Source organism: Cupressus sempervirens, chromosome 8 (genome assembly GCF_028749045.1).
Source record: "Cupressus sempervirens isolate cs-2001-9-10 chromosome 8, ASM2874904v1, whole genome shotgun sequence".
NCBI classification, from domain to species: Eukaryota; Viridiplantae; Streptophyta; class Pinopsida; order Cupressales; family Cupressaceae; genus Cupressus; species Cupressus sempervirens.
This window is the reverse complement of record NC_143125.1, coordinates 474,704,838-474,723,147: the sequence shown is the minus strand read 5'-3', so window position 1 is coordinate 474,723,147 and position 18,310 is coordinate 474,704,838. Positions and strand designations below refer to the sequence as shown.

At 36.3% G+C, this 18,310-nt stretch overlaps 1 protein-coding gene across 4 annotated transcripts in view; it reads right to left on the bottom strand.

Annotated features, from left to right (window-relative positions):
- The window catches only part of HDA15 (histone deacetylase 15), a 229,724-nt gene that overhangs the window by 199,639 nt on the left and 11,775 nt on the right, over positions 1 to 18,310 (bottom strand). For all 4 annotated transcript variants that reach the window (XR_016355616.1, XR_016355615.1, XM_089798132.1 and 1 more), the window contains exons 2-3: positions 5,179 to 5,834; positions 4,932 to 5,013 (exon numbers count right to left, since the gene is read on the bottom strand). Coding sequence is in view for 2 of the 4 variants with exons in the window: in XM_089798132.1 (XP_089654258.1) it covers positions 4,932 to 5,013; positions 5,179 to 5,721 (625 nt within the window). In the remaining 2 variants the exon portion in view is untranslated. The remainder of the gene's footprint in view (positions 1 to 4,931; positions 5,014 to 5,178; positions 5,835 to 18,310) is intronic.

The window sequence follows — 18,310 nt, the reverse complement described above, 5'->3', positions numbered from 1 at the left end:
GTGTGTGTGTGTGTGTGTGTGTGTAATATAAAGTGAACTGATTTCAATATGATTTACAAAGCAATTGATCTGTTGAGGCAGACCGATATATATCACATGAAACATGTCTCTTGAGCGACATCCATTCATACCTGTCGCAGATAATCTAATACATGATGGGGGTCTTATTTACTATGAGCATCGATTAGTATTTAGTTGAGATTAAAACATACACCACATAGGGTCATGACCCTACGTGGCATAAGCCATGTAGAGTCATGTTCCTATATGGGGTATGACTATTCAAGTCTATATTTAATCATGGACATCGCTGACTGGGAAGATATATACATCACAAACAATATCAGTACTTTCAGCAATGCCACATTACATAATCTCAGGCACTGAACAGTCTTCACTGTAATTTGAATATATATCAATACAGCTATCGAACAGAAGTACATAGTAAATTGAATATTCATCAATCCAGTTTCAGAATCATACTATATAATAAAGGATAAACTTATTTGTTTCATATTAAGAGATCGAGGTTGTGAACTTATATCAGAATTATCATTAAGACTGAAAGAAATAAAATCAATTGAAACTTTATCTTAGATCTAAAATCCTTCACACCTAGAACGACAAGTTCCAATGGAATGAGAATTGTCGCAACTTTGGATACTATGTGAATGCCACAGGCATCTTCTCTATGCTATCGCTAGGACATTGGAGCTCAAAAGAAGTTCCAACAAAAGAGGAGGCTTTAGCAGATTGATAATTATTGCCACATTAAATGCAACATAAGCTGTCACATACGCATCTTCTCCTTCTCCCTTGAGGCGTTGTAACCTCTGAAAAGATTCCAGTGAAATGACAAGTTACAGTAGAATCTTTGATTTCTTGACGTGTCCACATAAGACATAACTCTTGTCCCACTGACATCTTGGCCAGTTAAATCTTTGCAATCTAAGGTTGCCTTTTGCACTGATGCAGTGGTCATAGCTTTAGTATTTCTTCCAACTTGAGTAACTGCACAGTGAATCTAGGCCCTTGATTTGACCATTTATTTCTTTAACTCTCCAGCTTTACAAAGGTTATCAAGGAAATTGGAGATTGGGTTTTGACAAGGTTGTCACAACCTTATTGAGTTCTAATATGGAAGTCAAACTTCATTAAATTTAAAAAATAACCCCGATATTTTGAGGAAATTGGAAACACTAAATGCCAAAGTTAATTTTGAAATTTGGTAAGTATGACCTTAGGTGGGAAAAGTAAAGTTCTATAACTCTTATAACTGAAAACAAATTTTCCCATGAAAATCGACTGCATGGTGCACAACAAGGTATAAGAATGTTTGAATTTGGCCGAGTTCAAAAGTAGGCCAACAACAAACATAACCATTTAAGACACATGCATTTCAGATGAGTGTTGTTGATGGACCATAAGGATAGGATCCAGAATCTATATCCCACCTTTACAAACATCACCAGAAAATGTTTGGGAAGGGTAAAGCATGTCACATGGAAGAAAACTTGAGCTTGTTTGTTCCAGCTTATACACACTGAGTCACCTATCTCTTGCAAGAGCAAGTTCCATTTTCGCTCACATTTAAATGTTATCCATGTATCCATAAATTTATTTTGTGAAGGCTACGCTCCTTGCGTTGATTTAATTCAAAGTTAAAAAACCATACTTGAAAAACAATCATGACATCATGTAAATGTTCAATATCAAATAGAAGAGAAATATAAAACACACTTTGGAAGAATTTCTATCAAGCATTGTACTCTGGAGTAACATATTATAGTCTATAGTCCCTAGCAATATGGTGCAAAAGAGCAGACAACTGGAACTTTGGTTGAGATGACATGATGTATGCTCCAAGCCCAAGATGTGCATCAAAGACTTCAGTCTGAATCTGTCTGTTGTACTAAATTTGTTGAATATGTGCATAGTACAAAAGAAGCCTGAAAAGTGACAACATTTGAGAAATGATGTAGCAAGAAGATGGTTTATATGCTACAGCTTTTGGTGGAAGAAGCTTGATCATAAAAGCCAATAATGCATTATAGTGGGCTATTCAAAGTAGTTGATAGCACAGACATTATGGGATCTGGCGTAAAAAGAGATCATCATACAAAGAAATGTCATCTTCGTTGAGATGAGCACTGTCAAAATTATTGATGTAGACAAGCGTAGTGACTGTGCTAGATTCAAAGGTACTTTTAAAGGAAACAATAAGGATCCTTCCAGGGATCATGAAGTTGTATCAAGTAGTCTTCCAACAAATGAAGCTCCAGTTGTTAGTAAGCATTCAGGTGGCCACCCCACAATAGCAGCTGAAGGTGACCACACATGTAAGACAAATCCAAGTCAAAGAATTCCCTAATTCTAGGCAGGATTTAATCATCTTAAGTAAAGTAAATAACAAGCTTGAAAAGACTAAGGAAAACAACGAGATAAGACTCCCACATGTTTGAATGGTGACTGAGAGTCTAGGATGATAGATACACATGATACACAATCCTATGCAGGAACCAAAGACATGGAAGAAAGAGAGAAGGTTATAGCAGAAGCATACAGTTCCTTGATGAAAACTTGAATTGGAAATTGGCAACTCTTCTTTGGGGAAACAACAATTTCAAACATAAGTGGAAATATCAGAATCAGTTCGCTCTAGATAATTTTATTGAGAGGCACGAGTTTAGGCAGCAGCCTAAATAATTTTATTGAAGGGTGCGAGTTTGGGCAGCAGGGTAGTGGTAAAGGGATATTTCCAGAGAGAAGATATTTGTTATTGAAACCTATGCTTTGAATGATAAGAATCCATTTGTAGTGTCTCTGCAGTCAAGTGTTTGGCAGGTGCACTAGCTGTATATAAACTTAAAGTGTTCATTTTTTTATGATGTTCAAGAAGAGATGTACAAGGAACAGCCACAGTGCTTTGTCCAATATGCCAACTCGAAGCTTATGTGCACACTTTAGAAGTCATTTCACCCTTTAAGTTGTGTCTTGAGGATGTGTCAGAAAGTAAAAGGCATTTTAACAAGTGCACACTTTAGAAGTCATTATATGGGTTGGGTACCATGGGTGGTCTTACCAAGCATTGTCTAAGAAGATTGACTGATTCTTGACCATTATGCAAGGTCGACCACAAGTCTGTAAAGGGAGTGGACAATCATATTTTGATTGCAGTTCTTTATGTTGGTGAAATCATTATTTAAGTTGATGGTCTTGACTCTTAATAGACAGACTCTAGTTATATCCAATAAGATTTTATTAATTTACTGCACCATTTCCTTCATATTTAAAATTTGTAGTTGGATGAGGGGATCTTCATCTCACAACATAAATGTGCAGTGTGCACTTGTTGAAATATTTCATATGCAAATATTAGCTTCTACGTGTATTAAACAGAAGTCAAATTGAAAACTCTATTTTCTACCATTCAACAACTGTCTGTATGCAACTTGTGAGGAGTCATAATGCTCTCACAAGCCCTTCCTTGGCACATTGTCTTGTGTGTAGATCAATGAAGGAGCCTAAGGAGTGTCATTTGGAACCAGCCAAGAGGATAAAAAGATGTATAAAGGGGATTTTAGACATATAATGGGTACTTAAGATATATAAAGGGTACTACTTAAAAAGATATCATGCCCTCTAAAGACAGTGATGAGCTCTCAATGGGGTGGGTCAATCAGGATTGAACAGAAAACATTGATGAGAGGAACTCTAGTTCAAATTTTGTGTGCTGTTGCCTTGGTTCTAACCCAAATTCGCAGTCTTCCAAGAATAAGGCAACTCTGCCATCTATCATAGAGAAAGAATATAAACTGTCATCTATCACAAGAAAGAATATAAAGGGGTAGTAAATGCAACACTGGAGTCAACAAGGTTTTGTAGTTGCTACAAAAACTTGGATTTTAACAAAAGTAGCTAATTATTTCCCCTCAAAACAACAGTGTTATATCAGATTTCCATTAACCAACGATCAGATGGCTGACACGTCCATCAGTTTCCTTACCGAGGTGAAGCTCGTCACGTTGCAAGTGATGTTCCAACTTTCATGAGCAGTCATTAGGATGGAGAGGCAAGGCCCCCTTGGAAGCTTCAACCTATTAATGACACCTTCATTTCACCCTTTAAGTTGTGTCTTGAGGATGTGTCAGAAAGTAAAAGGCATTTTAACAAGTTTACTTAATTACTGATGATGTCATATATCTTCAGGTAACTTATAGTAAATGTACATGTACCTTACAGGAGCATTAGAAAGTAAAATGCATTTTGATTAGTTCAACAGATCACTCATCTTGTCAAATATCTTTGGGTAGCTTGTAATATATCCATTAGGGTTAGTACCTCTATATATCAGATTACCTTATGCAACGTCTAGCAAATGTATAAATCCAGTACCTCCCAACGAATCATCCAATTTCATATAAACATTTTCCACGTGTTTATTTCATTCAGCATAGCACCACATATTTGTATTCTCTATCTGATTGTGGATTTTAACATTTGTTTACTTATGGATTCATTTCATTAATCTCAATAAAATATACATAAGCACATATTTACATATATCAAACAAATACATATGAGATATGACATTTTGAATACCAGCTCCCTAACACTGAAGGAAATGTGATCACATGATCAACAAATAAGTCAAGGGGAAATGCATGCAAGCAAAGGATTGTGTGCATTGGCAAAAGGGCAGGATAAAAGGACTTTATAGCAATAGCACAACTATGATAATTAAATTCAATCTACTGATAGTATACTTCTACATACTAATTATAGTAGTTAGAGGTTCTTGAAATGAAGAATTATAAATACACAGGTAAGTATGCATAGAATTACACATACAGTTAGCACTGCATCAACGTGATTATTTTACAGAAGCTGATATTAATAGCATAGATTTACAAACAAAGGGATTGCATTACCTTCTAGCCTCTCCCTAGGCGCCTCAAATTTTTCCAACATTTTTGACGGTATGAGTTCAAAGTTCCGATGTTCTCCACATAGCTTCAACAGATAGAATAATTATTTTTTTCTCAACAATCAATATATGCATGTAAAGCACAAAGACAAAACTGGGCAAAGCCCCATAAATTCTTGTTGATACAAGCAAGTAATATTGAAATTTTTAAGCCTCTTGAAATCAAAAATATCTAGGATGACAGGTCATACATCACAACAGATTGAATCATCAAAATTAGGCATAGTACAATTGGTGCAGAACCACTTTTTCTGGACGGTAAATCGTCGAAAAGGTAACCAGTCCCTGTCATCTTCCTCATCATCTTCCAAAAGTTCTTGCTCATATAAAGAAAGCGCTTCCTCTATTCTTCTGTTACTATAAGTTTGTTCTCTCCTATTTCTGAGCACCATCCCCCCATTGTCCACACCTGGAGTCCCTTCAATTTCTGAATTATTGACTTCCATGCCATCTTCTAAGTGGTCAATTGCGTTATTGTTCACATTCCCTTGAGCTTTAACAACTGTACTTAAACACCTATGAGGAGTGAGACAGATGTCATGGGGAGAATCATCTATCAAATTTTCTTCTTGATCATCATCCTCAACATAAGAGAATTTATTGTTATCTAGACTTTGGTTAGAGGCATCTTCTTTCACATTTTCAATGTTCATCCCAGACTTGTCCTTCCAACCATTTTGATCACCTGAATATCCAACTTTTTCAGGATGGACCAGCTCTTCTGCAAATTTCATTGCAGCCCTCTTAGCATACAAAATAAGTGTTGCCTCAACAATAAGATCTAGAAAGTGCTCTGGCACTTGTTATAGCCCACAAAGGTACCACACAAAAAAATTGGGAAATGAACCTGCAAAAAAAGGTTGACTTGATTAGCCAGCTTAACAAAAACTTAGCTACAACCCCCTCCTCAACCATAACACGTCAAATAAATGATGCAACTGCATAAAAAATTATAGAACAAATAAAAAACTCTGAAATGGTGCACATTAGATTAAATAAATCAGCTACATATTTTCTTTGCTATAAAGTTTCAGTAGTCAACTACAGATGCCAGAACACATAATAGAGCTTTCAAGGGTCAAAGAAAGCTTATATCTGAGTCTCATTCCGTCATTCAACACCGTTCATTTGAAAGAAGAAATCAAAGTAAATAAATTTAAGAATATGTCAGATACTTCATATGCAACCTAGATTATCATGATATCCTAGATAAACTAGCTACCTAACTATAAACTCAAACAATCCAGCACTTGACCCTGATCATATAAATTATTGTTACTTTACTACTAATTTATTTAATGACTTTGAAAGTTCAAATATTTCCAACTATAATAGTTGAGTGGCAACAACATCAATGTCAATAGAAGCCAGGTTAGTAAGACTACAAAAACAGAATTTAAATAACAAATCTATAATTATAATGTATATATGATCATATCACATAAAAGCTTATGACTTCCAAATGATGCCTTCGTCTTCCACCTATGCTGCAGAGCATATTAATAAACAGTGGAGATAAAGGCAAACTATAATTTCAGATTAGCATCTGCAGCAGAAACGTGGGAACAGAAAATCATTCAATTGAGCTGCCATATATGAATAGCCTTTATCTACAACAGCTAGTAATTTTCATGTGACTTCCAAATAAAGCATTGGTCTTCCACCCATGTTGCAGGGCTGATTAATAAATACTGAATAGTGAAGCTAAAGGCAAATTATAGTTTCGGATTAAGAATTTGCAGCAGGAACATGGCAGCAGAATATCATTCAATTATGCTGTCATACATGGATGCACTTTATCTACACAAGCTGAGCAAGCAAAAGCAATTTTAATGACTAAATCCAATCAATTCTTTTTCCACAGAGATATGTAACATGTGCATTTAAAAGTGATGCCCACTGAGTTGCAACTGTCGTTGCATTGAAAATTTACATTTTATTTTTATTTAGCCATTTGGATACACGTGTTTTCTTCTTTTTTTCTGTCTGGCAACGAGGCTAGGGAATATGAAAAGAAAATCATGGACTGCAAGGGTGCATTGCAAGGGCCACATGGATACACGTGTCATACATGGATGCACTTTATCTAAACAAGCTGAGTAAGCAAAAGCAATTTTAATGACTAAATCCAATCAATTCTTTTTCCACAGAGATATGTAACATGTGCATTTAAAAGTGATGCCCACTGAGTTGCAACTGTCGTTGCATTGAAAATTTACATTTGGTTTTTATTTAGCCATTTGGATACACGTGTTTTCTTCTTTTTTTCTGTCTGGCAAGGAGGCTAGGGAATATGAAAAAAAAATCATGGACTGCAAGGGTGCATTGCAAGGGCCACATGAGGCCAAGAGCGATGCCATTTTCTCTTGGACGGAGGGTAGAGGGTTGACAGACCATGGATTCCTTATTAGGTACACCTCCTCATATAGATGGAAAGGGCCACATAAAGTCGAGAGGGATGGCATCCGATCTTATGCCTAGGGTAGAGGATTAATTAAGGCACCTAGTATGCCTCTTATCCTAGCTCTCCTAAGGTTGAACTCCAATGAAATATATAATACAATCAAATAAATGTTTCTAATATCTATTTTGAGGATCATGTTTCAATTATTTCCTAGCAGGTTGCAGGAACTCAACCAGGTACATGATTCTATTCTATTTCTTGTTCTACTTGGAATTTGTAATTTAGGGCAAAAACTAGGGCATTTATGAAAGAGGACAATACAGACTTGGTTTTGTATCTTAAATATTTAGAAATGCATGATTCATGGCTGTTTAACTTTACCTGGTCTAAGAAAGGGTTTCTCATTTATTGATTGACTAGATTTTTTATGTAAATAATAGATTCTTTGAAGTTTCCCACGTGAATATTTCTCACTGCTTCTATATTTTTTTCCATTTATTGTTCTGGTATGCAAAACATATTTGTTGTAGTTGTTTGGAGCTATTACTAAATTTTTGAAGGTTTCAGAATTTGTTTTTAATAGTGCAATTTTTGTGTTTAAAAATTCATTTGAAATCAATAGCAATTTGGAATGCAATGTTGCTAATTGCATTTTAACATCCACTCAAATCATACAACAAGACTAGAAATATACTAAAAATAACAGTTAACAAAAAGTTTTATCGTTAACCAAGTAAAACCTTTATCAACTTCATAAAGAACTTTACCAAAAAGTTATTTACTAGCAAACCTTGCATGCTACATTGCATTCTGCCATCTTAAACAAACATTTTATTCGGGCAATTCATTGGCTAAACTCTCTATTTCTGACAATTCATAGGCTAAACCCTCTCTTTGATTTGCTCTTTATATCACTATGCTATGAAATACCTTTAAATTTCAGAAAAAAATAGCTTTTGTCTATTTTTCAACAATTTTTAATCAAGAAATTTCAAAAAATCTTGCCATGTTTCCCCTAAAAGATTTTTGCTGCAATAGTTTATAAAACTGAGGAAAATAAAATAAAATCCAAGTAAATAAATTATTCAACATCTTTATTTGAGAACTTTGAAAGAACAGAATGAATACTTATTTAAGAACACAACAGATGAGAATTATAGAAAATACATTGAAAACAAATATGATTTTCTTTTATTTTTGGAAAACTTTGAGAAGAAGTGTAGAATTACATGAAATTAGAATTATGCCAGAACTAAAAGAATCAAAACTTTAGAAGGAAAGGGCAATTATTACAATTGGAAGAGAACTACAAAGAGGATTGGAGAGCAAGCAAGGACTAGAATTTAAAATGTTGAAGGTTTCTCAACAAAAGCTCAAGTGGGATTTGGAAAGAATTTTGAAAGGTAGAATCTACGTCCACAGGTTGTTTATGTTGAATTAAATAGCTTCATATGAAATAATTTGCTACAAATTAATGCATTTGTATGTGCATATTTCATTTTCTCTTAAAAAGTATTTAATTATAAATATGGGAACTTTACCACTAACATTCTATTGGTGGAGAAATTGTCTTTAGATCAAATTGTATGTCTACAGGTGTAAGCATGATGCTCACTATCTGGAGCAAATTTCTGGGTTCATGCATGGGTCTTATTCTTCATCGTGGGGAGTATATTTCAAACAATGATTTACAACTGCCGTCAGATGTGTTTTCTACTTTATACAACCATTCTTATTATTAATTGATGGGACTGAGATTTATCTACATCTTCCATGATGCATATGGAAACACATACGGCTGATGTGTGATGTGGAAACAGTTACAGCATCATTTTCTTGCCAACAAATGTATCGCATGGAAAAGCAGTAGTAAAACCAAAAACCAACTAATCTGGAGTGTATTCAACCAAGTCTAAATTGATTGATTGGGTCGTATCTCATTGGCATGCAGAAATATGTGATTCACTTAGATATTATTTCTGTTCAATACAGACGTGCAGCTTAGCATTTTTTTCTCTGCATATGATTAAATAAACCTGTGTCCATTTCTTAGTTCTAGAATACACAAAGAAACAACTTCAGTTTGGAGTTGCTGTAGGCTCTGATTGAACCTGATTTCTGAGAATTCTTCTTACAGAGTAAACATTTAATATTTGCTTATTGTACTTCTGTAGACCATACTCATAATATTTGAGAATATTTGATTGAGTATTTGTAATATTTGTAATGCATCTATTGAGAAATCAATCAATCTCTCTGCATATGATTTAGAAAGTCCTGAAGTTCAAGCTCTGTAATTTTGTTTGAAATTAATAAAATCTGTAAACTTTGAGGGTTGTTCCCAGGATGATCTTTTGTTCAGTTTTCTTAGTTTGCTATTACTGATTCATTTCTAACATGGTATCAGAGCCAGGTTGGTAAATTCAAACTCGAAACAGATCTTTACTACCTGCAGTCGATCAATCTACATCATGGCACTTGGTCTGAAGGCTGAAGTTAGGTTGGAAGGAGCCACCAACTTCATATCCTGGAAGTCTAGAATCTTATTGGTTCTCGAGGAAACTGCTCTTTTCAGTTACGTGGAATCTGAAGTTTCAGAGCCTATTGACAATGCAGAGAAATCAACTTGGAAGAAGAATAAAATTTTGCCAAGAAGGATCATCATTGATTCCATGTAAGACAATCTAGTTCCTGCAATCTCTAAGCTGAAGTCTGCTAAGGAGATGTATGATTATCTTCACAGCATGTATGAAATCAATAACATGAGCAGTGCTTTAGCACTTCATATGCAACTTCTTAATATTAAAATAGTAAAGCTGACTCCATAGTGAAATTCTTCTTGAATATTTCTGAGTTAAAAGATCAGTTAAGTGGTATTGGAGAGTCAGTTAATGACAAAGAATTTGTCGTGCTTGCCATGAATGGTCTCCCGCACTCTTGGGAATTGTTCACACAAGGCATTAATGGGAGAAATGAGCTACCAAAATTTGATAGATTGAGATCAGACAGCATTCAAGAGGAATGCAGGCTGGAAGCCAGAGGAAGTTCTCGTAAATCACATTATGTGGAGGACCAAGTTCTTGCTTCTGACACTTCTAGTAAAACAGGAAGGAAAATTAACTTTAAAAGATTTGATACCAAAAATCCTTCCACTTCACCTTCTGATTTCTAAAGGAAAAGAGATCCTTCAAGAATAAAATATTTCAGATGCATTAAGTTTGGTCACTTTGCTAGAAATTGTACAGTGGAGCTTAACTATCATGTGACTGTTTCAGATCTGAAAGTTACTTCTCCTTCCAAGGATTATAATGTTCAATCAGAACAGTTCCTATTCATTTCAGCATTATCTAGTAATGTTCCAGCTGATTGCAATATCTGGTTGATAGATAGTAGTGCTTCGCACCACATTTCAGGATATAACCAGCACCTCTCAAATCTAGTTGAGAAGGATTCCCACCTCCAAGTTATCATTGGTGATGATGCATCTTATTTTGTAAAAGGAGCTGGTAACACTTCTTTCAAATTAAACTCCGGTATCCCTCTTCATCTTAGTAATGCTTTATTTGCCTCTGGAATCAAGAAGAATTTAATTTTCGTTTCAGCCTTAGAAGATAAAGGTTTTAATGTTTCTTTCACTAATGGGAAAGTGATTTCTTGGAAGAAAGATTCTGATTTCAGCTCTGCTCAAGTGATTGGAGTATGTCATGAAAGCCTTTATAAGCTGTCAGCAAATCCAATTCAAGTTTTAAATCTTGATGCTTCCGATAACAAGTATAACCTGTTATGGCATAAAAGGTTTGGTCAACTCAACTTCAAATCTCTCTCTTCTATGGACAAGTTGGTTGTAGGTCTTCCTAAACTCGGTGCTGCTCATGATGGTATCTGCAAGGGTTGTGCCTTGGAAAAGATTTCTAAGAGTCCTTTTCATTCCAGTGAAAGTAGGACTAAGCATGTGTTAGAGCTGATTCATTCTGATTTGTGTGGGCCTATGTCCTTAGCTTCTTTAAGTGGTCTTTGGTATTATGCCATGGTTATTGATGATTTCTCTCGCAAGACATGGATTTACTTTCTTAAATCCAAAGAACCAGATGAAGTTTTAACTAAGTTCAAGGAGTTTAAAGCCTTAGCTGAAAATCATTCAGAGAAGAAAATCAAGACTCTTATATCTGATTATGGAAGTGAGTTCATTTCAAGTACATTTCAGTCCTTTTGTGTGGAAGCAAGAATTAAGGGGAAGTTTGCATCCCCTACAATTGTAGTGCCTCTTGTGTTTGCAGTCGGTACCTTGTCTATTTTGATTTGAGAGATACTTGATACTCTTCTATATGTGCTTTGACATGACCTGAGGGTCGGATGTTATACTTGGATTCAGTATCATAGATGCTATACTTCTATGCTGTTCAGTTTATCATATTTGCATGTTGATGCCATTTTGAGATGACAGTAGATCTATGATGATATTTGATTATCTGAAATTTGGACATAGTTTCTGATTTTGTTATGCGATGGATTTTATGCTATGGTTATTTACTTCATTCTTGTCTCTTCATGCTTTACACGAACGTGAGTGATGTAAATGGATTATTTGGGTATAACTGAATAAATGGCTAAATTAGTTATTTAATGCATTATTGCTTCAGCTATGATATTATATGCAATTGCACTTGATCGTGTGTTTTAGTGTGCGGGATTTATATCCCTGGCAGTGGCACATGGAGTTAGTGATTCAGCTATTCATATTTTACCAATGTCATCCTTGTTTGGTCAACGTATCCTTATTTTAATTGTTTAAATTAAAACCTTTCGGTGATTATTAAATCCAAACTCATCTGCATTATGTGATTAGACTAGTAAGCGTATCTATGCATTTAGAGATTCGCATTGTCACAAAAGTTGTTTAGTGATTTTCTGTGATTTTGGGTTTTCGGGCTTTAAATCTTATTAGATTTAATTTCTGGCAGCTTTGCCTTAGGTGAATTCCTGTTACGAGGAATAACTTGTTTTCGCTTGGGTCAATTCGGAGTCTAGCTAGTCCAATTGGCTATTTGCCCTAGTCAACTATTCACTTGAAAAGTGAATAAGTTTGGAGAGAGGAATTTAATTCCAAACTTTTTCTATTTTGCAATTTAGAAAATTTGGAGAGCTTTTCTAAAATCCTCTTCTAAGGGATTGGATTTTTGTTCGTTCTGGGAGTTGTGATCATGGGATTTTCACGAGATCAGTCTCGTTGGATCTGGCTCGGGGAGACCTTTCTTTGCCATCACTTTCGGCAGTTTGAGAAAATTGTTTATTTTATCAGCCTGATTTCAGTTTCTGCCCCTTTTGCTGTCAATTAGGACTTTCCAGCTAAGTTGCTGAATTCGGACCCTAGAGCTCAGGTTCGGGTCCGGATTCAAGCCCAGGTCCGCAACGGGTCTTGCACGGACCCGGGCGGACCCGCAGGCCAAAACACAGACCCTACCCAGACCCGAGTGAATCCGGGCGGACCCGCAGCAGGTGGGGCCAAAAAGTGGCCCAAAAAAGCATTTAAAATATGTTTTTTTTTTTTTTTTTTTGGCCAAACCCTAAAGTAAGGCCTATTAGATGCATTTCATTCATCTAATCTCTCATTTGCTTTGTCATTTTGCTCTCTGATTTTGGTGGCCATTTTGCAAGTTTGAAGAGAAGGTTGTTGAGATTGTTTGTGGAGTCTCAAATCCTTCAAATAATCAGTGCTGAGTGTTCCAGGTATGCATTTGATCCTTCCTTTTGCTTCTTTCATAGTTTGTTTTTAGTTTTTTTAAATATTTATTGTTCTAAATTTTTATCAAGTTTTGTATAAGTTTTGAAATATTTTTTTTAATTTGTTTTTATAGATTGCAAGAATCCAAGAATGAGTAGTCAGGGTTCAGTGGGTGGGGTGGGATCCCAAAGATTTAAAATTGATAAAGGCTCTCCTTTGTGGAAGTATACAACAAGAATTGAGCAATGTGCTGGTGGGGGAGGGTATATATGGAAATGCAATTTTTGCCAAAACCAATATAGAAGCTCCTATTACCGGGTTAAACATCATTTGATAGGTCCACCAGGTCAAGGGATTTCCATGTGTGAGGGGCCCCCAGAGGGACGTAAAAAAGGGTTGCCGGCTCCTCAAATAGCAGGCATGTTAAAAGAACAAGAAGAGGCTGATAGGTTAGTGTCAAAGGCAAAAAAATATAAGTCAAAGCAAAAACCACCAACACCACCCTCTCAAACAATCAATAAACCACATCCCTTCCTACCTACCCCATCTATGGATGAAGATGAAATAGAAACACCCGCATCCCACAAGAGAGGCCCATTAGATACAGCATTTGAAAATGACAAGAGAGAAATTGCTGACATAAAGATTGGGCGTTGTCTCATTACAAATGGTGTTTCATTCAATCTAGTGAGATCCCCTTATTGGAGAGAGATGGTGAAAGCAATAAATGATGCACCTCATGGTTAACAATCCCCTGGATATGAAAAGTTGAGAACCACCATATTGCATAAGGAGAGAAAGAATGTAGAAAACCTCTTCAAACCAATAAGAGATTCTTGGATCCAAACAGGGGTGAGCATTGTCTCTGATGGATGGAAAGATTGTAAAAACCGTCCATTAATAAATGTGATTGTTGTTTGCCCCAAGGGGGCAATGTTTTTGAAGGCGGTTGATTGTGAAGGGCAAGTAAAGGATGCAAATTTTATTGCCCAACTTCTCATTGAATCCATAGAGTCCGTGGGAGCTGACAATGTTGTCCAAATAATAACGGACAATGCTAAAGTTTGTAAGGCTGTAGGTGCTTTGGTAGAAGCACGATATGAGCATATCTTTTGGACACCATGCACTGTCCACACCTTGAACTTGGTGATGAAAACAATGGGCAGCCAAATTGAATGGATGAAAAATGTGTATGAGGAGGGTGAGCAGATCCAAATGTTTGTGACAAACCACCATATGTCACAAGCAATGTTCAAAACTTTCTCCCGCTTGGAATTATTGAAGGTAAATTTTAAACCTCATTTAGCTTCATTTATCATTTTAATTTTTGTGTCATACTTTACAAAATTTAATACATATTCTTAAATTTTTGTGTTATCAACTTATCATATTAACTTACAATTTGAATTAACATGGTAATAGGTTGCTAAAACAAGGTTTGCTTCACACAAAATCATCCTTAGAAGACTTGTGAGGGTGAAAGAGGCATTGGGTCAAATGGTTATTAGCAACAAATGGGGTGGATGGAAGCAAGCTGATATAGAAAAGGCCAAAACTGTAAAGGATTTGATCTTGAGTGATGATTTTTGGAATAGGGTGGAATGCGCACTAGAACTCACCAAGCCCATCATGTGTATGCTTCGGTATGCCGACACGAATGAGCCTTGTTTCGGGAACATATATGATGCCATGGACTCCATGCTAGAAAGAATGAAATCAGGAAGTTTAAATTTTTATACAATACTTTATCCTTGTTTATTGAGAGATTTTTATTTTTTATTTTAATTAAGTTATTAACACTACATCAAGATAACTTACATGTACATCATTTGACATCCCAGGTCATTCAGAGGAGAGAGCAGGATCTTGATACCTTGTACACTAAGGTGGAGAAAATTGTTCTACATCGTTGGAACAAGATGACTACACCTTTACACCTCCTGGCATATGCACTTTCTCCCAGATATTATAGCAATGAGATACTTGCTATTCCTGGTAGAGTGGCACCATATAGAGATCCTGAACTTGCTGTTGGGTATAAGAGGGCACTTAACAGGCTCTTTAGTGATCCTGATGTGGCATCAAATGTTAGGAGAGAGTTTGTTGATTTTTTCTCAAGCAAAAATGCAAAACCTGATGCAATCAATGACCAAAGTAGATTGGATGCCATTGGATGGTGGTACTTACATGGGGAACATTACATGTACCTCCAACCTCTTGCCATTAAGATCTTGTCACAAGTATGTATTTAAGTTTTTTTTCCTTTTCTTATGACCACTTAGCTTGTCGAATTAGCACTCTTAAATTCCTATTGTATTGTAAAATTACTTAGCTAATTTTTTTAAATTTGTTGGTTGTCTCTCTAGGTTGCGAGCTCTTCTGCTACTGAGCGGAATTGGAGTACATACTCCTTTATCCACTCAGTGAAGTGTAACCGGTTGAGTTCGAAGAAAGCAGAGGACTTGGTATTTATTCACAACAACTGGCGCCTCCTATCACGCAAGGATCCAGGATATAAGAAGGGACCAGAGAAGTTGTGGGATGTACTACCTGAGACTTCTGACTTGGATATGACTGTCCAAAATATATCTAGAATTGCCTTGCTAGATGTTGAGGAGGACGAGGACGAGGATGTGGCTACATCTGGGGCTAGTGGAACCGGTTTGGATTCCAATGATGAGGAAAATGTCAATGATATAGATGAGGATGAAGCCATTGATCCCTCATATTTTGATGACCCATTTGAACCTTGAACGGCATTTGCATCTTTGATAAACTATGTTTAAACATTTGCCATTGACTCATTGAGTCATTTATGATTTATCACCATGTTTCACAGTTTCAAACTTTATTAAATCATAATTTATTATCTATCAATTTGATGAAGTAGTCTATGTTTTGAAATTCCATTTTGCATTTTAGTAATTCAATGTATGATTTTATTTACAACATTAGCATAGATTAATGAGTGAGTATTTAATGTTTATCTTTGACATTTGGCATTGATCAATAATCAAGTAACATTGATATATTCATACTATGGAATGACTTAGTTTTACTTTTACAACTATGTGAGTTTTTATTTTTTTTGCATATATACATACATACATATATATACATACATACATATATATATATATATATATACACACACTCACGAACCCACCCATGAACCCAAATGGGGAAAAAAAAATTTGCCCGAACCCACGAACCCGAACGCGAATCCGAATCCGTCCCCAAACCCGAATCGGCAACTTAGCTTTCCAATTTGCTTGTTTCTGCTTCATTTCAGCTTCTATTTTTTGTTGTAGTTTGTTAGGAGGCTAAGAACTAATGTTCTCCTCTATTTCTGTTTGTTGGTTTTGCCCAGTTGGTCGAGTATGAGCATTTTCCCTATTTTTGGGATGGGGATTTGGGGTTTCGCACCATTATGCTAGTGGTTATTGCATACGGTGTCCGAACTCAAATATTATTGAATTTTCAGGATTTTTGCACCCAAAGGCCAAATAGGTTTTAATTTCAAAGTTTTCCAATTTTTGGGATTTTTACCTTGTTCTGTGTGCCCCCCTGTTGTCTCGGGTTTTCTTGGCATGACTTTGGTCGTGGACCTAGATTATCTATTTGGATGTCAGTCGGACTTTTATTGCACTTTTATGTTGCATGGGATGTGTCGCATCCGTCCTCCCAAGTTTGTTTTCATTTGAGTGACTTTATGCTTTGTGTTCTAATCTAGTCCTTGTGTTATGATCTTCATGATGATGGTGCGCCACACATGAGTACGTGCGCGTACATTTCTCGGGTGACTTGCGAAGCCTGATCTTCCGTGGTACTTTTAGAAGTTATGATCATTGGGGGTTGGGTTGGGAATTTGCATGCCTACGAGCACTCATCGTTGGATGAGCATGGGTAGGGTAGGGTAGCATATGGAGGGGGCTACGAGCGCCATAGGGTTGGTAGAAGAAGTTTTAAGTAAGTGATAACTGAATAAAACGCTAGGTGGTAATAAAATTTAAGATAATAAAACAATTCTTCAATGTGTGAGCCTTTCATTGGGAAGTTGAGTTCACACAAATCTGAGCTTGAGTTTGTCGATGCCAAGCAACTCTCCATGATGTCAGCCCCTACTTAGTAGCCCATTGAGTGTCTGACCAAGACCTATAGTTTATGCATTGTCTACGTTCTTGGTTTCAGTCATCATATTATCTAGCGTGTGTGTTAGCCATGGATATTTGCTTTGTGTGTGTTTGTGGTTGGATCATTATCTCCATTAGCACGACGGGAGTGGGCCTCCGGGTTCTACGTGGTTGGGAGGCGTAGCTACCTATACCACTGCTGGGGACCAGTGTACAGAGACAATCTACTATCCCAGTGTGACCATTGTTAGATATTTTTACTTGGTGCTTCAAGTTCCTAAGTATGCTTCTTGTGATTTATGCTTTCACTGGGATGCTTGTATATCATGTTTAGATGATGTTAGTTATAGATTCATTTCCTTATTATGATGATTAGCATATGATAGATGATGTTATCCATATTGGTAGGATTATCTTATGCTTTACAACTAGCATGTTAGATTTCCTTATGCTTATATTGTAGCACATTTTAGTAGTGACGTCCTTGTATGATAGTACTGACAATCTAATCGGTAGCTTGGGATGTTACGCACAGGGGATGGCTAGGGCCCAGGATGGTCTTATGATGCTATTATGGTTGGGAGGAATCGCGTACTTAATTTGGTTGTATTGTTCATTGCGACATTATTTCTGTTTATTGCAATGTTGTTTTAGTACATTGTGATGTTCTCCTTCTGTACTTTCCCTTCACTGCTTGTTAGATGGTTAGATGCTATTTCCGTCTTCTAGCATTTGTTCTAGTGTCTTTTCCTCGATATGTGGATCTGGTACTCCCTGGTGTGGAGGAATTCAATTTCTAATTTTCTCCCCTTAATGTTTTCTAGCTTGTTGTTCTTGTTTCTCATGCGAAATTGCAATTTCTCGCGCAAGAATGCAAGTTCTCACATGGTGTGTTTGGTTTCTTCACACAGCTTCTGGCATGCGAGAATGCAAGTTCTCACATGGTGTGTTTGGTTTCTTCACATAGCTTGTGGCACTTTCTCGCGAGAAACCCAACACCAGTTTCGGGTGTCTTGGTTGTTCAGCCAAACACTTTCTTGCGCCGTATGGTGCACATCCTCGTA